This window comes from Micromesistius poutassou (genome assembly GCF_964030765.1).
Source record: "Micromesistius poutassou genome assembly, chromosome: 3".
Taxonomy (NCBI): domain Eukaryota; kingdom Metazoa; phylum Chordata; class Actinopteri; order Gadiformes; family Gadidae; genus Micromesistius; species Micromesistius poutassou.
In genome coordinates this window covers 3,593,414-3,621,038 of record NC_140273.1, presented here as the reverse complement: position 1 = coordinate 3,621,038, position 27,625 = coordinate 3,593,414, and the positions used below count along the sequence as shown (strand labels likewise).

At 48.1% G+C, this 27,625-nt stretch overlaps 1 protein-coding gene across 1 annotated transcript; it reads right to left on the bottom strand.

Moving 5' to 3' along the window:
- Positions 1–247: 247 nt before the first annotated feature.
- On the bottom strand, positions 248–26,923 carry adcy9a (adenylate cyclase 9a). Its single transcript, XM_084465283.1, has 11 exons — positions 23,166–26,923; positions 9,562–9,746; positions 9,250–9,354; positions 8,718–8,953; positions 8,162–8,264; positions 7,765–7,976; positions 6,963–7,122; positions 6,008–6,156; positions 5,441–5,470; positions 4,387–4,678; positions 248–4,224 (listed from the first exon to the last, which is right to left on the bottom strand). Exons 1-11 carry the CDS (start codon positions 25,060–25,062, stop codon positions 3,241–3,243), a joined length of 4,353 nt encoding a protein of 1,450 aa, XP_084321409.1. The 5' UTR covers positions 25,063–26,923; the 3' UTR covers positions 248–3,240.
- Positions 26,924–27,625: the final 702 nt, after the last annotated feature.

Genomic DNA, 27,625 nt, shown 5'->3' with positions numbered 1-27,625 from the left:
ATTAACCAATAATGAATGAAGTAATTTGGTGGTCAATCTCCAAATGTTAAAATACATCCTGTTTCAATAGACCTAACTAAATAAAATAACAAAATGTTGCAACTATGTGACTGTCTCTCATAGGCTACACACTCATAAAGGTATGAATAGTAATCTCTCCACATCATTTTCCCCATGCAAACAATGTAACTCTCCACAAGTCACCTTTACAGACCACAGGGCCAGAGGCATTTACTTAATCTTTCTTTATTTTTCTCTGTGTACAGATGTGAGCTATAGATGGAGTGGTGATGTGCCCACATAGATAAGTTAAATCTACATGCTGTACACGTGGCCTACATCTGATATAAATATTTGTTTTGTCCCAAATCAGGGCGATTGCTTAGAGAGAAACTATTAACAGGATTTGGATTACTTCACAGGGTAATCAAAAAAAATCTCATTAAAAACAAACACCAGGGCCATAGCATCAACATGTCAGGTCAAATACTGCTGTGATTGTAACGCAGTAGAGCTCGGCTTTGATTACAATCGGGTTCATACATCACTAAAAACCCAGCAGTGAATGACATTTTTCATACAACTCATGACATATTGAAGCCTTAAGGCATATGAAATTGCTGCTACGATCAAGAGAAAAAGCATTTTACACACGCGGATTACCATGGTTTGTGGTCAAAAGGCACTGATCCAGGACATTCCTTGTTCACACTGGCAGGTTAACAACAGTTGTGTTCTGATTGCACACAAAGGTACATGAAAGCTACATTAGGAAAGGTAATACACACATTGTACTTTTATATCTTTCAATTTAAGTCAAACAACTTTGTCATGGGCAAAAATGGTGGGTGAAATGGTCAACCAAGGTTAGTCATGAACTGGTGGCATGGGAGCTTTCTTTCTTTGTGTAAAATACACCGAAAAGCCTGCCTGGGGCGGGAACTCTTGCGTAATTATTAATTATTCTTCAACCTGAATATGAAACGTTTCATAGTCTAAACTAATTTTAAAGGTATATGCCTGAAGGTATATTCTGAGATCTCATTTAATCATATTAAGGGTTTTTATCTGATATCATAGCTTCATTTTGATTTATTTCAATATAGGAAGTCTTTACTATTACTCATGTCTAATAGTGATATGGCCAATGGCTTATAACTTGGGTAATCAGCATAAACTGGTTATCTAAGCTATAACTTTACAGTGATATGTATATATATTTATACATAGGCCTATACAGATTTAAAACCCATTCAAACCACAAAATTTGTTTTCAAATTAATACAGAACTCAAATGATTGATGTTGTTCATGTTTCTCGTGCATTTTTCTGTTCTCCCCCCTCATTTTAATATATAGATAAACAAGGAACAGCAAGTTCCCCATTTTCCATAAATTCTGACATATTTGTTGAACTGAAACTAGACCTTACATGTATCGTTATAGGGACTTTATGCATTTACTCATTTTGACCACACACACACACACACACACACACACACACACACACACACACACACACACACACACACACACACACACACACACACACACACACACACACACACACACACACACACACACACACACACAGTGAGGGATAACAGTTATTGCATGGGCACATCACCACACTAATCTATGTTTTGGGAATATGACAGAACTAAAAGATTGGGAAAAGATGGAATTTGAGAAAATGTTGCAGCCAAGAACGTACAGGCTGCAACATTTACCCATACAATCATAATCCATCCCCATAGTGTCACAAGTTATATAAAATATGTAAGAATATGAAAAAAAAGAACATCAAAAGTACATGATATGATGCATTGCACCATTAAATCATTCAATTAAAGTGGCACATTTAAAGTATATTGATACAGCATTGATGGAGAAGGCTGTGACTGAGGAAAACTCAACACACACTCACACACAAGCACACACACACATGCACACAAAAGCAAAGTACACATATAAAAGGCAGATAATGACCAGTAATTGATTAAATCTATTTTTTGTTTTACCAGCAAAGGCGTCAAAAATCTAAACACGTAGCCCGGACTCGGTTCATACACCCAGCACGAAGCAACCCTTGATGTGAACTCCATATTTATTATCTATTCTGTGCTCTGTGCCCAACTGTGATGGAGGCTGTCCTGGTATGCAGTCCGGCCTGTGATCAGTCATACTCATCGATTGTCACTTACCATTTCATTTAAACAGTCTTTAAAGTGCCTTAGGGCTTTTCATGATGAAATCACCTTTGAAAATTACTTTCTTATCCTTACATTCCCTTATGTAGATTTGATCTTGTGCTACTGAGCGCATTTGCTGCATTAGACATGGAAAAGCTTGCCTTAATTGTAGCGACTACCAAATAACAAGTGGTCGTAGAAAACACTGTTTGTGCAAGGCCTGTGCGCAAATGTGCATTTAGATGCGAAAAAATGTACAGAGCCCTATTTAGTACGTCCCTTTGCTTTCGAGACTGTGGCACAAGTGAATACTGTATCAATCTCTCGTGTCAAAAACAGAATGACATAAATAACACTGCTTGTTGTGATTTCCCTTATTCTCCCTTGAATTCCCTGCATTACCTACTCACACACTAATGGCACTTTTTTATAGAATCTCATTCTTTTCCCTTAGGTCAAGTAAAAACTTCAATCAAGTAAAAAAAAACAACGAATATGGTAAGATTATACATTTGAACAAAAGTTGCATTGAAAAATAATAAAGTATGGTTTAAGAGACCACAGCATTTTACTTAACATCTTTAAGGGGATTGGCCCGGATGTGTTTTTCTTCGTTTGCTCAATAGTCATATTAGATGAGTCCATGGTTCTTGTTCTCAAAGGCACTTAATGACAAAAGGAAAAAGTAGAATAGCAAAAAGTACTTCCTTCTAACCCCCCCCCTCCCCCCACCCTCCTCTTTCAGACATATCTGTCGTTTATATGTCTGTGTTCAACACAGCGGCAAGTCACATTCCACTGGAAAAAAAAAAGGTTAGTAGCACTTATTTTCATTACTGTAGCTATGGTTTGCTTTCAAACCGACGAGGAACAACATCCCACCAATTAGATCAATATACTCTCTTCTTTTGTGAAAAAATATAGCAACAAAACATAAACCAATGCTTTAATGTAGAAGTGCCCTGCCCACACATCGGCACCTAGGCTGTCCGGTCCGGAGACAGGACTTTGGAGGGCAGTAGGGAGGGCAGGGGGGGAGGGGGCTTGGATCAGAGGCGTGAATAGAACTCCTCGTTTAGATTTGTGAGCTCACTGGCCTCTTCCTCTTCACCCTCCGCCTCTTGAAGTGCCTGGACCATGAAGGGCACTTGTGGGGCACAATGTTCTGGCTCTAGTGCGGCCGGCCTTGGGGGGTAAGGACCCTGCATGGGGGAAGGCCCAGGAGGGTGTGATGCGTCCCTGTACCCCTCTTCCCTTGCCTCCTTGGGCTCAGCGTGGCCAGGGTGTGGCCCTGTCGCCTTGACGGCAGACTCTGAACGCTGATCCATTGCGTCTGCGGTGGAAGAAGGTCCACCGGCGATCGCAATCCCGCCGGCGCCACAGGCCCCAAGCTGTCCTTGGCTCCCCGACCGGCCTTCGCTCCCTTCACTTTTGGGGTACAGGAAGGTCCTCATTTGACCCTTGCCCTTCACGTTCACGGTACCTCTGTAGTCAAACTCCAGGCCCATGGAGTGGAGCACCGCGTGGCTCTCCTCGCTCACTTGCACCTGGCACTCCACCCCGGTGGAGTCCATGCGGCTGGCGATGTTCACCGTGTCCCCCCAGATGTCGTAGAGCAGCTTGGTGGTGCCGATCACCCCGGCCGTCAGCGGCCCATGGTTGAAGCCGATGCGCAGCTTGAAGCCGAAGCCCAGCATGTTCTTGTTGAAGTCGTCCAGCACGCCCATCATCTCCAGGGCGAACTCGAAGAGCGCCCGGACGTGGGCGTGGGGGTGGGCGTCCTCGCTCTCCGCCAGCTGCTGGACGTTGAGCCCGGAGGCCGCCATGTAGGTGGCGCCGATGGTCTTGATCTTCTCCACGTTGGCGAACTCGCTCTTGCGGAGGAGCTCGTCGAAGTCGCCGATCAGCTCGTTCAGGACGCGGTAGCACTCTTTGCCGCCTTCGTAGCTCTCTTCGTAGAACTCGCTGAAGTTGACGATGCTGGCGAAGATCACCCCCACGTTGTCGTGGTTTTTGGAGTAGCTCTGGGTCACCTGGGAGAGCGATGGGGAAAGGGCAGTGGGAAAATGGACAAATGCTTTGATGTCGAGAAAAAAAGCGGTAATTTGCTCCCTTTGCCTTTTGGGCTTTGTGTAAGTGGTATGAATCTTTGGGGTTCAAAGAGAAAAGAAAGAAAATAGGAGAAAAACCCCAACCTTGAGTTGCTCGGCAACGTGGATGGGGATGATGTTGCCCAGCAACCATTCGGCCTGGTCACGCATGTTCTGGATCTTGAAGCGATGCTTGTCAGCCTCCACATTACCGTGGTAATGGAGCCGGTAGCTGACCTCAAACTCCCGGTTGAGGAACCAGACGAGGAGCAGCAGCAGGAAGAAGGCCAAGATGGCCTCATGGAGCAGGAAGTCAAGCGGACTCAGGCCGGGATCAGGAGCTGGGTCCGGGGAGGCCTGGGCTGAGCCCGCCTCACTCAGTGCTGTGAGGTTTCCCCTGCAGAGAAACAGATGGGATGTCAGAGCCTGAAAATAAGTCAGAGACTGCATGAAATGCACAGACACAGATTGAACCCTTAGTTTGAGAAATTATATGTTCACAGGGATGTTAATAAACAAAAATGACGTAAGAACATAATTTTAAAAAAAAGTATAAAATATCATGGAAAGAAATGCACCAAAAAAATTGTATCCATGCTTCCTTCCCTTGCAACTGTTGAAAAAAATGCATTTTCCCATTTCCCAAGACAAACAAAACAAAGCAGGAGAAAAGGATGAGGGAATGGGAAGAGAAAGGAAAGAGAGATGGGATGGGAAGTGCACAACATGAGTGACTTACAGTTGAGCAAGACTGTGCAGTCTTTTCATGCTTCAGAAAAAGACCATAGAACTAAAAAACAGCAAAATACAAAGAAGAGGGCAGTTTCCAACTGCCTATGTCGCACAGAAGCTAACGAGCAGAGCTGATACCAGAGGCCAGTGGGAACTGGCTCTGGCTGTGTGAGTCATTCCCACTGCTACTGACATTTAACAGCCATTACAGCTTGGCAGAAGCAAGGGGGGGGGGGGGAGAGAGAGGAGAAGGCGAGAAAAAGCCAGAGTATGTGTAAGTGACAGACAGGACCGAGCAAACAGGAGGGGGTGGGAGAGAGAGAGGAAGAGCAGTGATTATAAAAAACATAAAAGGGGGTTATTGGCCCTGTTCAACCACTCAAATGTTACTCATCCATCAAACTTCTATCTCCATGGCGACACTCACCCAAGAGTCGGCCAGCTGTTATTACCGGTCCTGGAAGAGTGCAATGGGGTGTCGCACGCACGCACGCACACGCACGCACACACACACACACACACACACAATTAACCAAGGAAACAATAGGAGGGCGGATTATTATAATAACGACATGTCACAGCATGTGCTGAAGAAAATGTGTGAGGTTACATGAGCTAACTCATCTTGCAAATATTCCTAGAGAATTGAGGAAGAAGAAAAATAATTGTATAATAGAAGTAGAATAATAATAAAAAACACAATGGCAATAGTGTGGCTTGCTTTGCAACCAAACTAATAATAGTGTGTGTGCGTGTGCGTGTGTGTGTGTCATGTCTGCATGTTTGGCCCCACAGACATACGTTCTCGTCAACAACGACCCAAAAGATTTCCAGTATCTGAAATGTTTGTCAATAAATACTGGTAATCAATCAATATGGGGCCCTCCTCTGGTGGGCATCAACCATCACCTAAATGTCATCGCTCCGTTCTGAATAATAATGATCATAATAATGTGGGTCTTGTTCTATGAGCACGATGGCTGCAGTTGCTCACCCAGGCCTGCGGAGGGGGCTGTAGAGCAGCAGCAGCAGTGCTGCTCCAGTGGATGTGGCCAGGAGCGAGCGCATCCAGAAACTGAGCTGGCAGAAGTTACAGTACTGGATGATGGCCAGGATGGTGGCACAGCAGAGGAACATGGTCACCTGCAACACAAGGGAAACTTCTTGTGTCAACTTCAAGTCACTGACACAGACAATCTCAAAGAACACTACCGGTTCCTGACAGACATTCAACATTGTATAATCACCTCTTCATTCATTACCCTGTTTACATACTGCTATATCATTCTAGTGCTTTATATTTATTACTGCTATTTGCTATGCATTACTTTATAAATCCATTGTATCTTGTTGTCTTATATTGCACTGCTTCTGCGGCACTGTCACTTTTATATTTCACTGCATACTTGCATGCATGTGACAAATAAAAACTCTTGAATCACTACTACGACACATAAAGAGGCATTCTGGCTAATGTTGCAACCCACAGGCCTTAAGGAAGTGTTTAGGAATAGTTTTCTGAAATAGGATTCTCGATTGTCATAGATACAGAGTGAGATCCACACACTTGCATAATGCCTTGTTGTGTCTAAAAGTGTTGTCCACCAAAAAACATAATCCTCACCTTCCTCAATACAGAAACATTGTTTCTTTACAATTTAGCCCCAGCTTCACTTTGTTTAATCGCTCTACATAAACTTCCCCCTCAGTGCCCACCATGTTATATTACAGTGTTGTAGAATTATATAAAACAGCACTGCTTGGGGCACAAACATATACAGTTATTGATATATGCAGAGCTGCGAGTGGAAATGGCCATCAACATTGTCTACAAAATAGATCTATATAGACAGAGAGAGAGAGAGAGAGAGAGAGAGAGAGAGAGAGAGAGAGAGAGAGAGAGAGTTCGCGCCCAGTGTCGTGGTGTTGTCAGAGTGGTGAGCCGTTACCTGGAGGGGCAGGCGCTCGGTGCAGGGGAAGTGGGAGAAGACGGAGACCGCCGGCAGCGAGACCAGGACGGCCCCCACCACGTGGCGAGGGAACCAGCCGGAGACCACCTTGAGCAGGGTGCGGGTGCAGCGCATCACCGAGTCCAGGTAGAAGACCATCCTGTAGACCATGGGGGAGGGAGAGCGAGGAAACCAGTTCAGCATCGACAAATGTCTGGGTAGGATACAATGATTGTGAGTCTGTCTAAATATAGATTTGTGTGTGTGTGTGTGTGTGTGTGTTTATGTGTCTGTCCGTCTGTGTGTGTGTGTACGTGCACATGTGTATTGAAACTATGGTCTAAAGTCATCAAAGCATTCATAATTATAAATAGGTGCAAGATATGCAAGTAAGCAACCTAGCCTACATTAATTCCACCACCTGGGCTACGGCTAATCACAGTAATTGAACACACTGCTGCCAGAAGAAATTCCCCTTTGGCACAGGCTATTGTCTGCATCGGTTGTGTAACCACAAAGGTGGTGGACCTGACCTTCAAACAGGTTTACAGGAGAGGCCTCCCCTGAGACCGACGCTACAGGACTGAGCAGCAGGAAACCAAATGAGAACCACCCTCACATCATATGCAGAGGATGTGTCCATGCATCATAATCATATGCAAGATTAAACCAGATCTAGGGCCTAAACGGCAATGTAGTTGCCGTTTAGACATCTTTAACTGCACGTGTAGCTTCAGATGTTACGTGTGTGTGTGTGTGTGTGTGTGTGTGTGTGTGTGTGTGTGTGTGTGTGTGTGCTCACCGTATGGAGAGCACCAGGGAGGCCAGCTCCAGCAGGCCGGCCAGGGGGGACAGGGCCAGGGCGGCGGCGGGGGCGGCGGGGGCAGAGCCCACCAGGGCGGGCAGGAAGCAGGCCACGGTCAGCGCCAGGAACACGAAGCAGCTCAGCAGCACGTCCAGGAAGGAGCTGAAGGTGGTGCTGGCGAAGGTCTGCACCCGCACCTGGGTCTTCACCTGGGTGGTGGGGGGGGGGGGGGGGGGCCGTAGGGAAGAGGCTCAACACAAGGGGGCGTTGTGGTGTCGTCTATCTCGTTAAGTCAGTGCTTAGTTAGGCGCAATAATGGAGAGGATGGATGAAGACTCAATAAAACGGTGGTATGTGTGTGTGTGTGTGTGTGTGTGTGTGTGTGTGTGTGTACCTCTTTCTGGTAGCTACTGCGATAGGCGTTTTCCAGGGGTCTCTCTAGGAAATTGAGGCTGACCTTGTTGATGGGAGGCTTGAAAAAGTAGTCCTTCATCAAACTACAAAGAGCAACAGAAGACAAGGAATCTTTTTTCAGTTAAAAATCCCAAACCACACTCCCTTTCAGAGGGATTTCCTTTAAAATGCTCCCTGGTGAGGTCCTACCATAATCAATTACCTAAGACACAATCCATCTCTTGATCTGCTGATACGTCAAAAACTCACTCTAGAATCCTCTCCCTCCCTCCCTCCTTCCCTCCCTCTCTCTCTCTCTCCCTCCCTCTCTATCCCTCTCTCTCCACCTCTCTCCACCTCTTTCTTCATCTACCTCTCTCACTTTCTTTATCTACCTCTCTCTCCTTCTTTATCTACCTCCCTCTCTCTACCTCTCTCTCTCTCTCTACACATATGACACGGTAATGACATATGTATAATGTAATGATCAATAATCATATAGATATACATCTATCCCCTTATTAGGGATCAACCCAGACAGCCCCGGGGACACAGACCTGTCCTCGCGGATGACCTCCACAAAGTGGGCGTCGCTCTTCTCCCTCAGGTGCTTGGCCCTCAGCAGGAGGGCCGAGTGGTCCATGGCGGCGGCGCTGGTCCCCGTGGCCGTCTTCTTCTCCTTCTCCTGGAGCATGTCGCACAGGGACGTCCGGCTGGCGCGCACCACGCCCTCCAGAGAGAGGGGGCTCAGCAGCCCGTTGGCGGCCCGGGGGCTGTGGCAGGCGGGGCTGAACTGTAGAGAGAGGGAGAGAGAGAGAGAGAGAGAGAGATGGGAGGGAGGGAGATGGATGGGAGAGAGGGAGGGAGACGTTAACAAGGAGAGACGGAGAGAAGAGGGAAGTGTTAGAGGAAGAAGCCGTTGGAGGAAGATGATGCGTCACTAATGGAATGCACCCCTGAAGTTGGCTGACGAAGACACGGTGACAACACAGCCGCAAAGCCACTTGACTTCCGTCTGTCTTCCATCAATAGTGTACCACTGGCTCTGTGTGTCTGCGTGTCTGCGCGTCTGTCTGTGTGTGTACCCACCTTGGCACTGCCCGTCTTGTGCTCCTCCTGGCAGCCGTTGAGGGGCGTCTCGTCACCGACCTCTCCCGCAGCGCAGAGCGCCGTGCTGGAGGAGCCGCCGGCCGGCTGCAGGGTCCCGGCCACAGAGGCACACAGAGGGGGAGACGAGAGCGCGGTCAGAACACGGAACACCACCGGCCGGCACACAGCCGCCACGCAACAGAAACCTCTACTCGTTCTCTGCGTCGCGTCGGCAAAAAAAAAAAAAAAAGGAGGAAGGCCAATATGTAAACGACGACAACACTGTGGGGGGGGGTCAGCCCCGGGACGTACCCCTGGGGTTCTGTCCGGGCGGCCGTGGGTCAGCGGGGGCTCAGCGCTGGCCGCGGCCCGGCCCCTGGCCAGGAGGTCCGGCGGGGTGTGGGGCCCCGCACAGGCCCCCGGCTGGCTGTCTGGCCAGCAGCTGCAGGGGGCGTCCTGGTCTGGCCTCCGTCCTGAGATCAGGTAGGTCTTCAGTCCTGGGACGGGAGAGATAACACATTTATTTATTATTTATTATGAATGATCAAAGTGGACGTGAGGGACGCTTGGGGATTCGTCATCGCCAACGACATGAACGTAGTTTGTCATCTTCCTTTATAGTTTGTCTCATTCCAAAAGCAGCTTGGTTATATTTACAACCTTGTTTTAGTCAATAACGATTCGGTATACTGGCTGTGTATACTGTGTTTGCTAATCGTTCAGAGCAGCTTCATGTACACAGTCCGCGAGATAAGCTTTGAGTGGAAATACGACCCGTGTTGTATCGCTGTAAGCTACGCTCAAAAGCCAACACTCCGAGAGAAGAGCCAACAAGAAAAATACACAAACATTGGATTAGAGGCATGGCCGGGGGCCAGCCACTATCAGCCTAAACACACACACACACACACACACCTGACCAGCTGCCACGCGGTGCGCTACAGGTGCTAGCTTGGCACAACACACACCAGCATAGCCATGCTAGGCTCAGATAGCGGCGGGTCGTATCAGGCCCAGGCGCTTATGGAGGATTGGGATATTCCCTTCTATGCAATTATGAATAAGTACAGCAGAGTGCCGCTGTGAAATCCCTGTTGAGCAGGTAAGCCCGCTGCCATGTATTAAGCTTTAAAGGTGATGAACTCCTGATAAAGGTGATGCATTTCTAGCGCTTTCCAGGTCAACGTTTTTATTTCAAGACATTTTCAATCACCACTTCATCGTTGCCGTACCCGTGTGACCTGCAATCCGCAGATTAGTGTCATGTTGGATTTAAAAGTCAGCCACCAATGTATCAAAGTGATGTTTTACAATCAAACCGGCTCACACTCAGGGGTAGACAAATCACCAAAGTGATTAGGATCTGCTCCACCAATCCGTCGTTATCCCAAACATGGATCATATTATGAACTCAAGCACACAGAAGCAATTTCTCATCTGCAGCCCATGGGGAGTGGCCGCTCCAAAAAAGCCTGAACTCAGGTAACACTAGCGTTGTGTGTGTCACGAGGTGTTGGCATCAGAAGCAACATAGCGTCCTAATGCATGGACATAGTATCCTCCCCCCCTGTTCACCGAGCAAGAGAAGAAGAATACATTAAAGAAGGATTAGATCATAATACAAAGGACGCATCCACTTATCCATTCCTTTCTATATTGTTTCTAAGGGCGCACTCACACTAGGCAAAGTTGCCCTGTACCGTACTCAAGTACGATTGCCCCGCCCCCCCCCACTGTGCCGCTGGCCTGTGCTCACACTAGGCATTCTCAACTGGGCCTGAGTACGGTTGCCTCTTGTACATATAGGTTGCGTATCCGTGCTTGTGCGCGTGTCGGCTCATTAGCATCTGTACCGTGGCCTGAGCACACCTCTCAGTGTACCGAGGCCACGGAATTTAATTTACGATCTAGACTTTAGGGGGCAAACATACTCGGGCACGGCGCAGATGGCCTAGTGTGAGTGCGCCCTAGACCCAGAGACTCTGAGGAGGGAGGGAGAAAGGGTTAAACACCTAGGAGGTAAGGAAGGAGGAAGCCAAGTTGAAACTTGAAGAAGTGTTACACCTCATATGCAATACTTTCCCCATGTTTCTAAGGGATACTTTTAACACATGCCATTTAGAGGTGCATTGAGGGAGATGCATAGCTTCTGGTGAAATGCTGCCAGCCAGTGAAAATCTAACTCCAGAGCTCGCCACTGCGGTCTTAGAAAAGTGTGTTAGTGCGTCACGGCTCGGGAGAAGAGTGTGTGTCGTACATGTGAATTGTGACCTCTTTCTACCAAGTGAGTCAGACAGACAGACATGCATGCACATTACGGAAACACATGCACACTCGCATAGACGTGCACAGTTGCATACACATTCAGCCGCATACACATGCACACTCGCATAGACGTGCACAGTCGTATACACATGCACAGTCGCATACACATAATCTGCTACTGGTCGCCCATGACCAATTTCAAGGAATGAGTAAGTGACTGAGTGACTGACAATGGATCGAGGACATAAGTAATGAATGAACGGCCTCTCCAAGTCCAATACTAGTTGGAAAATGCGTGCTATCTTTAGCTTCATATCGCAGATTAGATTGTTTGAAGTATTCTGTGGTTTCTCCGGCTTGAAATGTCAGCGGTACACATTCATTAACCACTTCATGCAATTTAGGCTCATTGAAGACAAACAATGCTTATTCCCAACATATGTGAATATTTGAGCATTATATAACATATATTACATAACAATGAGAAAATAGGAGTGATTGGTGACAGCAAAAATGATCTTCTACTCTGCGTACATTTTGTGAACAACAGCCTTTGAACAACACAATTCACACAAGCCATACGCAAATTTACATACAGAATATTTCTCAGGCATTCCAAAATGACCCCCCATCCAGAAATGTCTATGGAAGTGTTTCTATTAACGCCGAAACTGGGGATCAAATGGAGGCCAACTACGGCTCCCTGTGAACACGCAAGGCATACCACTGCAGCAATCACATGCAAGGATGGCACTTTCTGTCGCTGCCCATCTCAGTCCATGTGTCTGAGTCTGCTTCTCTCCCGCCCTCTCTCTCTCTCTCCCTGTCTCGCTCGGTCACGCTCACAATTTTTTTCGTCCAAATGTCTCTCTCCTTTCTCACACACACACACACACACACACACACACACACACACACACACACACACACACACACACACACACACACACACACACACACACACACACACACACACACACACACACACACACACACACACACACCAGGGTGAGGGACATGCAGGCCCTCCAGCTTTTAAGTTGTGCTTGTTTTGTTAAGAGGGTGGGGGTGATGGGGTGAGGGGGGGGGGTGAGGTAGTGACCTAGAAGGGTCCAACATGACGACTTACATAACCCACATTCCTCCTCAAACTCCATCTCACCTCCTCTCTGGCCAGCTTGCATGTTGCCCCACACCCGACAACAATGACCTCATTCTGGGGTGACACGTTTGAAAGGGGACGCTGTCGTGTGCTTAGGTTTCTCTTACAATGGCTTGTGTGGGCGCCGTGTATTACACACTATACACACACAGGGCACACGTTGTGATGGCACACAGCTGCAGTACAGGGTGTTCTGTGTGGGCATGCGGCAGGTGTAATCCAATCTGCAATTAAACATGTATAGGGAGCAATTTGGCAATACATAGCTGGAAATATATAAACATATATATTTAGATATATTGCTATGAATATGCTAGGGGTGTAACGATGCACTAAAGTCACAATTCGGTTTTTAAGTCACGGTTCGGTATGTTTTTCGGTACAGCAGTTTGTTTGTTTTTTATTTTGATTTATTAAATTGTATCAACCAAATGCCTTACACAAATGAAAAGACATCAAATACAATTGAGGATAAAAACACAATAAAGTCCAGGACTTATTTCCATTGTGGTCCTCAACACAAAACATCAGGACAAGACAAGACACTCGCAGAGTGTGATAATCAATAAAAACTATATCAATATATATATTTTTTTTTTTTTCGGTACGTACCGAAATGAAACGTGCATCGAACCGTTAGACCCGTACCGAATGTACAGAATATGCCAATCACCAAAAGCAGAACATTTATAAAATCCATGGAGTAATTGAAGTTCCTTGGAGATGAACCACAAATGTGCCATGAAACTGCCAGATTACATGCAAGGTCGAGCAGCTCTTACAAGCATGAAAGGAAAGTTTGCTTTATACAGTTATACAACGGAGAGTGCATAGGCCCAAGCCCTGATGTAACATAGCTAATGGCCTCTGCCATTCTGTGTGTGTGTGTGTGTGTGTGTGTGTGTGTGTGTGTGTGTGTGTGTGTGTGTGTGTGTGTGTGTGTGTGTGTGTGTGTGTGTGTGTGTGTGTGTGTGCGTGCGCATCCTCAGTTGAACTTTCCCTGCTCAACCCAGTGCTTGTGAGTGGACGATCAATGCTGTGTTATGTTCCCTGTCCAGCTGCGTTGAGACTTTAGAGTGCTGGTGTCAGTATCTCTCCCGAGTGCTGCCTAGAGGATGGAACACGCACACTTGCGCACACACACACACACACACACACACACTCAGATACCGGCTCATATAAATACTAGCGTATAAACAAACAGATACACACCTGATATTCAAACATATGCACACAAAGATGGAAAAACAAACAAACACAATGGACCAGACAGGGGATTACAAACAAGAGAAACATCCACCTGGATCAATAAATGACTTCATCATTTAAAGTCTTTCATGTCACAGAAGGATCATGGGATTTTCTCAATGCAACAGCAACTCTTAGCATGGGCCAAGTGTGCCTGATGCTTTGACCCTATGCAACACAGCAGTGCTACCTTGGAACTAGCAGGAGGGGTTTGTAGGATGCATGGATAAGGACAACAGATCGCCTACTGGCTGCAGGCATGAATGAATGAGGAAGTATTGTTTAGGACAAAGGATTGTACAGTCAAGAGACCCGCAATACACTTCTTCCAGGAAGTATTCAATACTATTAAAATGCATACTTTTAAGAGGGAAATATTGGGTCACTCACAATATACTTCTTCCAGGAAGTATTCAATACTATAAATATTAAAATGTGCATACTTTTAAGAGGGAAATATACTGGGTACTGGGTTGCCAGTTATCCTATGCAGTGCAGCACCACCGCACTTGCATGCAGATTTGGAGAGATCAAGTCCCTCTCCTACTGCTGCTGCTGCCAGTGCAGGATGCAGGGAGCGACTGCATGAATGAAGATAGGGGAAGCAATAAATTAATGGAGAAGAGGGAACAGGGAGACCTGTCTGGGCTGACTGAGGCGTGACATTCCACATGTATGCCCCAAGACACACTCAGTGGAACAAACACACAAACACACACGTACACTGGGGCATACACACTGCAATACACACACACACACACACACACACAGTGACTGGGATACACCCACGCATACTCAGACAAAACCACACATTTAACTACACCACACACATAACCACACTCATACAGAAACAGGAATACACACAGGGTGGTTTATGTTCTAGAAAGACACACACACACACACGTTCATTGATGAAATGTATACAGATGTATGAGGTATAAGTGTTTACAGCCGTATGTGGACATAACAAAACTTCTAGAGAAACACACTCTCTCCCACCCTTCCCAATAATGGAGAATAGGAAATGTTCGGACCGCATGGTGACATGCACACACACACACACACACACACACACACACCCCTACACCCATGAGGCTGAGCGCTCATCAACAGACCCTCCCACCGTCCCCCTACGCCGGCATTCCTGGAAGACAGGGAAAAAAACTGGACACACTGCCCTAGTCCAGACTAGTCTCCACTTCCTGTCATGTGACCTTTGACCTCAGGGTGGCTCTTAGCTACAAGATCAATACCCTCCCTAGTGAAATGGGCCTGGGTCATGAGCTGCCCCTTCAGTCGCCCATGGGAAACCATGCCTCCGTGAGAACACGGAGAGAGCGAGAGAGAGAGCAAGAGCGAGAGAGAGACAGAGAGCAAGAGGGAAAGAGAGTGAAAGAGAGAGAGAGACAGAGAGAGGGACAGAGAGAGGGACAGAGAGAGAGAGAGAGAGAGAGACAGAGTGAGAGTGAGAGAGAGAGCGAGAGAGAGAGAGACAGAGAGTGAGAGTGAGAGAGAGAGCGAGAGAGACAGAGGGACAGAGAGAGAGACAGAGAGAGAGAGAGAGAGAGAGAGAGAGAGAGAGAGAGACAGAGAGAGAGAGAGAGAGAGACAGAGAGAGACACAGAGAGAGGGACAGAGAGAGAGAGAGAGAGGGACAGAGTGAGAGTGAGAGAGAGAGCGAGAGAGAGAGAGACAGAGAGTGAGAGTGAGAGAGAGAGCGAGAGAGACAGAGGGACAGAGAGAGAGACAGAGAGAGAGAGAGAGAGAGAGAGAGACAGAGAGAGAGAGAGAGAGAGAGAGAGAGAGGGACAGAGAGAGGGACAGAGACAGAGTGAGAGTGAGAGTGAGAGAGAGAGAGAGAGCGAGCGAGAGACGGACCGAGACAGTAAGCCATTAAAGCCACACATACACCTTTCGGAACTGGAAACATGGGTTTTCCTCATTCTTGTTCTCATGTGTTTACTTGAAAGCGTGACAAAAGACCAAAGACACCCAGAGCAACTTGAAAGAGTGACAAAAGACACAACTCTTTCTTCCTCCCTCACTTTGTCTCCGGCTCCATAAAAGAGCCACTCCTCTTTCCAAGCCCTGACATTTCTGTTTCTGTTCTCTCTCCACCCGACGTTGTCCATGTCGTCTCTCACGTCCCTTTAACCCCCAGCCCGACCACCGTCTCCACCATGCCTGCCTCTCTGCATCCCCTCACACGACTGTCTTCTGCACCTCCTGGTTCCTGGTTCTCCCCCCAGTTGCATCTCTTTTCTTCTTCCTCCTGCAGCAGTACACCCCCCACCCTGCCACTGCCCCAGTGTCCCAGCTCAGACTTGCCCTTAAGTACCACAGTCTGGTCCGGCAGAGAACCAGAGGCTGAGAACCAGAGGCTGGGAACCAGTGGGTGAGAACCAGAGGCTGAGAACCAGAGGCTGGGAACCAGTGGGTGAGAACCAGAGGCTGAGAACCAGAGGCTGGGCAGGCTGAGAACCAGATGCTGAGAACCAGAGGCTGAGAACCAGAGGCTGAGAACCAGAGGCTGAGAACCAGAGGCTGAGAACCAGATGCTGGGCCGGCTGAGAACCAGAGGCTGAGAACCAGAGGCACGGCTGGTTGTGCTAGCAGCAGATGCCTCCATATTTGGACAAGCTGATGGAAGCGTCCTTCTCTCCCCTGCTCCCCCCCACCCCCCCCCCCCCAGCCTCCTTCATCCCTCCTTCCCTTCATCCCTCCTTCTCTTCATCCTCCCTCTTCTGACCTCTCCCTCTCCCCCACCCTCTCAGACACACCAAGCCAAAGAGGAATAAAAAACGGACTTTGTCTCTTCGCCGCCTCATTCTCTTTCCTTCTTTTCTTTAGTAAATTCTACTATTTTCAACTCCTCCCCTATGAAGTCCTACAGGACCTTTTCCCGAAAGGACGCCTGTAAGTGAACCATTCGTCATCCAGCCTTCCGAGGAGATGATACGACAGAGATAGAGAGGAGAAGTCTATGTCATATCTGCTATGTCACCACAGATCCGTCGGCCTGTACCCGTTACCAACGTCCCGTGTTCACCTTGTCAGCGTCTACGTGGCTTCCCCTTACACTTTGTATTGTCATCACTGTAGTCCTGAGGCTTCCCTAGTCATACTGCCTGCACGATCCGTGCGGCCGTGACACACAAATGCGTGTCAGCAAACACACACAGACGCACACAAAGCGCTGCCCAACCGAACGTTCTAGCTGTCGCAAAACAAATATGGAATTAGAATGTGGTTGTTGCAATACAGTCCGACGTGTGTGTGTGTGTGTGTGTGTGTGTGTGTGTGTGTGTGTGTGTGTGTGTGTGTTAAATTATATAAGGGTCATTGTGAAGGACGGGCATAGTGGACTGTTGATTGGCTTTGGACCTTGCCTCTGTGGGTGTCAAACACACACACACACACACACACACACACACACAGAGGAACACAAAGGCCGCGCTCGTGAGAGCGTGCGTACACTTTAGTGTACACCTGTAGCCTTTGACCCCCACAAGTTAATAATCATGTGCTCCGCTTCATTTCCCGACACACACACACACACACACACACACACACACACACACACACACACACACACACACACACACACACACACACACACACACACACACACACACACACACACACACACACACACACACACACACACACACACACACACACAAAATTGAATAAGCATGAGTGCAAATGGGCGAAATGTCAAGTAGCGGCTAAGGTGAAGGAAGACAGCGTTATCTCAACCCATTCAGCTCAGCAGACAAAGCAGGGATTTTCAATAGGCTCTTGTCACAACGACAAAAGCCCTGTCATCTGTTTCGACTGGAGAGTCTCGCGCTACACCGTGAAAATATGTTGGTTAGAGCAGGTTCGTGGAAAGTTGAACATTACCTACCAGATGCAGTTTATTTTGTGATAATATAGAAGGGGAAATATGTGGGATTTTTTAAACAGTGGCCCGACACCTCGAAGCGTCATTTATGATATACCATGCAATTTATTATGTGGTCATGCATTCTGGGATAGTCACCATGATTATACATTGGGAAATACCCTTTACTGTAATCTCTAACCAAAAGGATGTCGAGCCAATACATGGTACAACCTAATGCTACAGTATAAGTAACAGAATAAGCCATGGTATCTGCCCCTAGACTTTAAGAATAGGGACACATGTCCGGTGTAAGAGCCTCTTATCGACATGATTTAAAAAGCACTTTGTATTAAAGGGGAGGTTTGTGAGAGCAGGATACATTAATGTGCAAGAGTTCAGATTACAAGGCAAGCAACGGGAATTCAGACTTTTTAAACACTAACCTTGTTTACCACTGTTGCTTTGCATTAAAGGGCATGTTGCCATGCGATTTGACAACACAACTTCATAAGCCTGGTAGGACATAACCCATAAGCTGAAAATACTACAATCACAAGACATGAATGGTAGATTTCAATTATAGTCTCTAATTATGGTCTCACACTCACAAGGCTGATATTTATTAGATCAATGAACAACAAAAGGAATATGCATGAGCCTCTCCACACCTTTCCCTGGTATATCACTCAATCTGCTACACACACGGACCATACCAACACACACACATGCTTACTAGACGGGCCCAACTCGTCAATTAGGACGAACATCGAACCATTTGAATCATCATGACTACACAGTACATTAGTCATTATGTATTATGCTTATGCATAAGTAATGTATCAAATATGCATTGTATGGATGTGTTGGTTTATGTGTCAAGACATAAGCAGGCACATAAGAGCCTGGAACGGCCATTACAGTTGACCTCCGACCTCCTGCATTGAAGAAACACTCCCACACAAACCAATCAGGGGGAAGTACCAGAGGGGGCTAAACAACACCATATTGGGGCAGGGGGGCCTCTGGGCAAAGACTCCATCTCATCTCCACTATATACAGAGCCCAACACAGACACACACACACACACACACACGGGAGTAAAAGATAATAAAAAAAACGAATGAAACGATGAAATGTGCAAGAAGTATTTAAAAGGATGCATAAGAGCTAGAGTACAGGACACCCAGAATAATGCAAGACGTGTGTACGTGAGTGTGTTTGTGTGTGTGACCGACTTAGAGAGAGAGGCAGAGAGACTACACACATACACAGTTAATCATTATAGTATAAAGAGTCCATTTAGTGAACTCAATGGCGTGTTTATTGGGAACTGCTCCTCAGTGTCAATGTGTTAGGAGGAGTGAGTGTGTGTGTTTGCACGCGTGTGTGGGTCCGTGTACGAAATCCACACTTCTTTGTGCGTGAATATCTTTTTGTGTATCCCATTGTGTCTGAAGTGCAAGAGGGATATCCAACACACACACACACACACACACACACACACACACACACACACACACACACACACACACACACACACACACACACACACACACACACACACACACACACACACACACACACACACACACACACGTGGTGGCGGGGGGCTGCCAGCATACAACAGCCGGCGAGATGAGACACTGCCGCCGGATGTCTCACGTCCCGAGCAGCGCTCTGACACCACTCAGTGAGCTCCTTCTGGATTCACACACTGCCATCCTCCTCTCTGCCGGGCTTCAATAGCAGGCCTCTTGCATGGTTCTCACCTCTGTTGTCTAGGGATCGACTAATGTCGATTTTTTAGGGCCGGTACCGATACCGATTTTTTTTTTTCATCAGCCTTAGCCGATGACCGATACGCCGATACCGATTTTCTTGAGCTGATACTGCTTTTGCACCCTCAATTTACATCATAAAAATGACACAATGATGATGAGAAATGTTACAAGTCTCAGTTTAAAAAAGGAACATTTATTGAACTGTCTGTAAATCACGGTGAAAAAAAGTGAAAAAAAGTCCATTCACTCACTCCCTCACCTGTTGATCGCTTTGGTGTGCTTGGGAGCTTGAATGCCCATTATAAGACCATCTCACACACACACACACACACACACACACACACACACACACACACACACACACACACACACACACACACACGGTCTTGCTCTATGCGTTGCTGTGGCACGGTTCTAGTTCTCTCCATTTCCCACTGCATACTTGGATGACATGTTTGAGTTAGCCCAGCGCTAACCTGCCTGGAGGCACCGATGTCTGTCCGCTTGTGCCCCACACACACACACACACACACACACACACACACTTTCGCCCCAGTCCGTATTAATCCTTGCTTCAATGTTTGTTCAGTAATAAAACTGGCCAATATTGACAGCACCAATATTGGTACGGAGACACTCTTCAGCCATCGACCCGTAGCATTGGTTGAGAAGAGATTTTGCCAACTTATATTGACTACTTAATGCTCATAAAATTCACTGTTAATTGATTCATTCAAAGTAATTACCACTGACAAAGGATAGATTTACAATAAACTAACTCAATTTCAGATGCATGCATTGAAATAATATTTTAAGATTCACACAGCTCAATGATGGAAGTGGATCATATGCCAACATATACATGTGCCTTTATAGATGCGTGGCGATATCTGCGGTGAGCGTTTGTGTGTGCGCATGAGTGTGAGTATGAGTCAGTTTGTGATACCAGAGGGGCAATCGTTCAAGGTCCAGATCTGGTCAATAAACAAGAACATTATCTAGGCTCCCTGAAGTACTGCCAACCATAAATACATACTATATATATCCATGCCTATCCAAGCCCACATAACCATGGACCTTGGTGCATGCGGCACATAGCACACCCCTGATGGGCATAGTGGGGATAGTGATGGATGATAGGCAGTGATGAATGTGATGGATGATAGATAAGGACGGATAGAGATGGGTGATGGTGATGGATTATAGTGATGTATGACAGGCAGTGATGGTTGATAGATAGGGATGGATAGTGATTGGTGATAGTGATAGGTAGTGATGGATGTGATGGATGATAGAGAAGGACGGATAGTGATGAGTGATAGTGATGGGTGACAGTGATGGTGATAGATAGTGATGGATGATAGGTGGTGACGGTGATAGGTAGTGATGGATGATAGATAAGGACGGATAGTGATGGGTGATAGTGATGGGTGATAGTGATGGGCGATAGTGATGGGTGATGGATAGTGACTCAGCGAGACAGATTCATAGCAGCGTAGCCCGGCCCGGCTGTCGACAGACACAAAAGAGCCAGTGACTCTTGCTGTGACCCCCAGTACTTTACCAGACACAGATCGGAGGGACAGATTCGTCACATTTGACAAATTGTTTGTGTCTCAGTATCATGTTTTGTTTGAGCACACGATGTATACAACTATTAATATAGACTTAACATAACTTTAGCCTGGGAACCAGACAAATCTGCAAGCTCATGTTTTATTTGCTCTGGCATATGTGTCTGCCCCCCCCCCCCCCCTGCCGCTAGATTTCCAGCAGACCTGGGTTGTACCAATCACAACCGTTTATCTAATATGGGGCGGGTCAATGCGATGACTGTACAGATGGGTGCCCAATAGGAGCGCCTTGGTTGTTTATGCATTTTCATAAACAACCAAGATGACTGCCACTGAAGTGTGACACATTTTGTTGCTCACTGACTGGTTGTAGGTCTATCCAATGGTATCCAGAGGCATTTTGGTCTGCTCCCCTTGATAAAGCCCCTTGAAAATCCAAAATTAACTGAGAGGTCCCAGACCAATATGCATTTGCAAATTGGTCCGGCCAAGTCCTGCTGCCATAACTTAATTACGATGACAAACCAGGGTTGTAGTAAGGATTTATTCTCCCATCTTCAAGGAGTGGTGGAGATGGTAGAAGGCAGTACCAGTCCCAAAATAGGATGCCATTTTCTAAAATAAATCAGCAAGACTTTCCTTGCGGTCAGAAAACTCTGCTTCAAATCCTTTCTGGTCTCGTCGTCTACCAAGTAGACTGCTGACGGGATATAAATGCTATGAGATTGCTCTGAGCAGTGTGTGCTTGTGCATACTGCACCCACACACCCAGAATAGAGGCCCCACAATCTGCCATTGGCCTAAGGGCCACCACTAGAGGGGACTGTGAGGTGCAACATGGGGGCACCACACTAACTATCTGTGTGTCAGCACCTAGCCCACTTTTAAGATCCATCACAAACAATGGCTCAGGGCCAGGACTGACCACTTCAAACCTTACATGTTTTACAATGCATTTTGTCTTCAATCACTAAAATATGTTTTAGTTACCTTTCCAAGGACTCCGGTTGTAATTAGTATTTATTTACAACTCTGGCATACAGCTCTTACATCATTCTTTTTACTTCTATTCATTGACGTTCTCTTTCACACACACACCCTTACATTGTTGTGTATAACATAAAACCAATGATAAAACATACTTTTAAATGATTTAGAAAAGGACCAAACTACACAGTCACAATATATTACGAATAGGTCTATGCACGTCAATTACTATTATTCAATTAACAAATAACTCAGTTATATATAACCAGTTCTTAATTAATGATAATTTGTATATCGGCCTGCCAACGATCCCTGCACACGAATCACAGATCCAAACACTCTTTGTTGTGTGGTTACCTAATCTGTTGATCTCCGCTCAATGCGTCTCTTCTGCTGCCAGACCGTTGTTAGCGGGACTAGCTGGTCACATAGCGTACAATGGTAGGGGCTTAGCTTTCAGTGTACTCCGGCTACCTTGGCACTGGTTCACTTGATTGGACATTGTGGGTTTCCACGATTGTGACACGCTCACATGGTTGTCCCGCTGAAATTCAATCAACGCATTGTCTCGTACTCTCCTGTATGTGACCTTTGTTGTTAGACGAGTTTAAAAATAGATTTTGCCCGGCGTGTGTGCGTGTCATCAGATGGAATGGAATGGAATTGGCGGGGAACGGAAAACTGAACACCTGATCGTTGTACAGAACTAACTTTAAGAACATCAAAAAATGTGTGATAACTAAACATAATTGAACCCCCACACATTCAGTGCAACATCATGACATCAAACAATAAACAACAACAGAAACAGAGGTTGCTGGGGCGCCCCGTTGGCTCACCGGGTAGAGTGTGTACCATTTAAGGCCCAGTCCTGATCGCAGTGACCCGGGTTCGATTCCTGCCCGTGGTCCTTGGCTGCATGTCTTCCCCTCTATCTCCCATACCTTCCTGTCTACCTCACGCTTCAAAAATAAATCTTTTAAAAAGAGAAACAGAGGTTGCTGCCTTACCCTTGAGTTTCTCCATGACCGTCTGCCCCGCCCTCTCCGCCACCTGCCCGTCCTCCCGCTGGTACCGGTCGTCTAGGAAACGGGCCGTGGCCTCCGACAGGTGCACCTTGCCGGCCACGCCCAGCTGCTCCATCAGGTTGGCCAGGTTCACGTCGTTGGACCACACGTCGAACTTGAAGCGCTTGATGCCCAGGATGCCGCACAGCACCGTGCCGGTGTGCACGCCCACCCGCATGTCCACCGTCTCGCGGGTCTCCTGGCAGAACTGCTCGATGGCCTGGATCATGCCCAGGCCCATCTCCACGCAGCAGTAGGCGTGGTCCTCCCGGGGCTCGGGGCAGCCCGCCACGCAGTAGTAGCAGTCGCCCAGCGTGCTGATCTTCTCGCAGCACGTCAGCTCGCACAGCCGGTCGAAGCGGCCGAACAGGTCGTTGAGCAGGTCCACCAGCACGTGCGCCGACTTGTTGGCCGACATCTTGGTGAAGCCCACGATGTCGGCGAACAGGATGCTGACCGGCTCCATGCGCTTCATGTTGAACGGCCGGAAGATGATCTGCCCGCGCGGGATGGACGTTTTCTTGCGCTTGTGGTAGTGGTTCTTGGGGCTGGCGGCGCCGCCGACTCCCTGGGGCCCCCCTCCGCCACCGCCGCCGCCGCCCACCATCACGGCCGAGGTGGAGCAGGCCCCGGCGGAGTAGCGCTTGCCCGAGTTCTCGCCGCCGCCGCCCTCGTCGTCGCCCTGCTTCATCAGCTCGTCGGCCACGCGGCGCGGCATCACCGAGTGGATCATGCGCTCCTTCAGCGCCTTCTCCACCTCCAGGTCCTTGCCGTGCATGATGGCCTGCCCCACCTTCAGGAAGGTGCTGCGCGAGCGCACCTCCGACATGATGAACAGGTGGATGCCGATGACGTGGGCGCACAGGTGCAGCAGGGCCTTGCCGGGGACCAGCCAGCGCAGGGTGTCCCAGTCCAACGCCGGGCCGGCGCCGGCGCTCGCCGCCCCGACGTCGTGGGGCCCCTGGAGCAGCAGCAGCAGCCCCAGCACCTCGAACAGCACCGAGTACAGCAGGCCCAGCAGCACCGAGGCGTACAGGCGCACGTGCAGCACGCTGTACAGCAGCAGCAGGACCTCCATGCACAAGGAGAAGGTGCCCACCGGGGAGATGCACGGGGCCGTCAGGGTACGCGATGGTGGGGGAGGATGGGTGGCGTTCCCTCCGCCGCCCGCCTCCCACTCCAGGTCAAAGTATCTGGCCGTCTCCATCTGAGGGGCCAGGGTGAAGGCGAACGTGATGGCGATGAGGAGCAGGGAGATCCCGGAGTATAGGCGTGTATACAGGTAGGTGAGGGTGAAGAAGAAGAGGAGGCAGAGCAGCAGGAGGAAGACGGCGGTGGGGGCAAGGTACGTCATGGTGTCACAGCGGTCGTTGTTCACCGCAAAGTACACCCCCCAGAGGGCGGCGGCCACAGCCAGGTAGAAGAGGACGTAGCGGAAGCGGCGCTGGGTCTGGGGGAAGCACCGCTCTCGGCACGCCTCCTCCAGGATGGCGGAGTCAAACTTGGGGTCCCAGCACTGGGCTGCCGAGCGCTCAAACAGGGGCGGCAACGTTCTCCATCTCCTCAAAGTGGTCATGAACTTGGGTCTCGGCCCAGATTCCCCGGAACTGCAGCTTGAGGAAATGCTGTACTTATGGAGGATGGGGTTCACTTTATTTACCGCGCCGGAGCCTCCTCCCGCTCCGCCGCCGCCACTGTTGGCAACCTTAACCGTCTCCTGTTGATGCTGCTGTGACGCATGGTTGGCAATCCGCACGGTCACAGCACCCTCGTATTTCGGGTCGCAGCGGACCTCGGTGCCGTGCATGGGAAGCCGCCGGTGATGTTGCAAAGTGGCCATGATGTCCGGTGGCGCAAATACAAAATAGGGTCAGTGATAAAAGATGGCGCTCAGCTTATTAGACTGGACGTGTGCTCGCCGAATGGGCACATCTGTCAAGGTGAGGAGGAACTGGGAGCGCGGTGGAGGGTAACCGGGGGGAAGGGGTGGTGGTGGTGGTGGTGGTGGGGGGGGGGGGAGAGCCAATGTGTTTGTTTGAATAATCAAAGTGCGTGAGTCGTACGCAAGGCACGGACGTCTTGACTACGTAAATGGTAGCCTGCACACTCACTCATATAAAACGGCCTGTTCCAGATTCCCGAGCAGTTCATGATCCGAGCACGGCGTTACGTCAGTACTCACATTCCATGCTCGAGTCCCTCCGGAGGGTCGTGAGCTGTCCGGTCGGATCCCGCGTTCCTCTGCTAACGCGATACGAGTAGTCAGCCCTTTTTCCTGCACCGATGTTGGACATTTTTCTTGACAAAAGCCTAGGTTTTAACATCCAACGCTCATTTTTGTTATCGACTGGCTCCCCTTTTTGCAACTTGCAAGATATAGGCCCGGCTGGAAAGTACTTGTTTGAGAATAAAAACACTGATCAAGTCCATGGTTTCATGATGTACCCAAAGTTGTGTGCAAAGTGTTGACAGCGGTTGTTAGTGTCTTCTACTACATCCCCCGACTTGCCGAAAGGGAACAGTTTCAAACAGGGTCCCTCTTATCTCATCAAACCACACGCGTCAAATAGTCAATGGTACAGTTTCATTTCCCCCCCTCGAATAACGCCCTCATGCTCAGGGACATGCTGCAATGTACTCCCAAGAAAACACTTTCCACAGATAAACAAAACACCGCATTCACGGTGGACACCCGGGCAGCACCGAGAGCTCGTCGGTCTAAATAATCCACATTCAACCCTGACTGGGCCCTGTCAGTGGAAGAAATCCTAAGTGTGAGTGGACGTCCGCGGCCTGTTCCCACCAACACAGCCCCGTCCTTTCCTGAACTCCCTCTCCGAGTCTCCAGCCCTTTATTCCTTCCCGTTCCGATTTGCAAGAGGGTCGAAGGGACGAGGTGGAAGAGCAAATGGTGCGAAAAAATAAAACAAACAGAAAACAAGCGTTTTTATCCCAATAAGTTCGCTTCTGTGAGCTGCTATAGCCAACTTGTTGCGCACAGGAGTTGGCAAAACAACGCCAGAACAGCCCAGTCGGAAAGGGCTAGTCTATAAATAGTGTTGATCAAATAAAAAAAAACTCATTGAACAACAACTCCAATCATATCTCACGTCCGGATGTATTCCTTCGCGTGATATGCCTGTTGAAGGACGGGGATAAATAATATGAAGTGCCAGCTACTAAAAGGTGTCCTTCTGCTCGAAGTTGAATGCTTTTAACGCGTGCAAAACGTCAGCGATAGCCCCCCTCTCTGTCTCCAAAAGCTCCCAAACTTTTCCCAGGCCGTATTTCCTGCGTTAAGAGAGCAGGGACCCGGTTTGGTTTACTTGTGGATGGTGGTGGTGGTGGTGGTGGAGCACAGACTCGGTTTCCTCCTCTCCCCCCAGAGGACCTTATATCCCCAGAGCGACGATACCCTTGATCCTGTTTCCCTTATTCCATTATCTACAAGGAGTCTTCCCCCAACGGCGCTGTCTTATCTCCATGAATTCCTCAGGTCTGGGGGTGGCATGCCTGTTCTGTTCCCGACAGCACTACCGTGAGCTTTCGTTCTCTTCCGTTCAGTGCTGGTGGTCGCGGCTCCGTTTATTTGGCCCGGGTACAGCTCCACTCTTCGCGGGTCGGGGAGTGCTTGTGGCCCGGGGAGTGTTCCTCGGTCTATCCGGGTAAAGGAAAGTCAACCGTAGACGCTACCACCATCTTCCTCCCAGACCGTGTCTCTGAGATTCTCCAGCTGTTGTGGGTGGGTGGGTGGGTGGGTGCCCAAAGTGGAGTGAGAGTGAGCTTCAGTCAGAAAATAATACAGGGGAGGGGTTTGGGGGCGCGCACGTCGCAAGTCAAAGTGATGTGGCGAACACGAGCACGCATGTTGGAGCGGTCAGGTCATTTTGAAGACTTCTCGAGTCGCCCTTCAGCCAATAGCCTTATACTTTTAATTAAAAAGAAAAAGAAAAAATGATATCAAAATAATATTGCTAAACATTGACACGTTTGCGCAGACATATAAAGTAAATAATTTGGGACTTATGTAAGCATGTGTTAGAGCCTGCGTTTCTCTCCTACTGTGACATACATTTAGACTAGTCATCGATTTTATTTTTTAAAGACTGACTTCCGTCGTTTGAACGGACTTGAACGAGATCTTTCAGGAAGCGGCTATTATTGTCCTCGCTCAATTAGTTTAGGAAAAATAGACATTTGCACAAACGACCGTCTCAGTCCTGGGGTTTGTGCGCGTGCGTTTCCTTGTTTGCGCATGCCAGTGTGTGCTTGACTGTGTAGTCCATTAATAGATAGATTATTTATTAAAGAGGATTAAAGTATAGAATAAAACATGTTTGTAATGTGTCATGTATAAACATGTTATTAGCAAATGGCTTATGTTAATGGTGCTTAGACCTGTG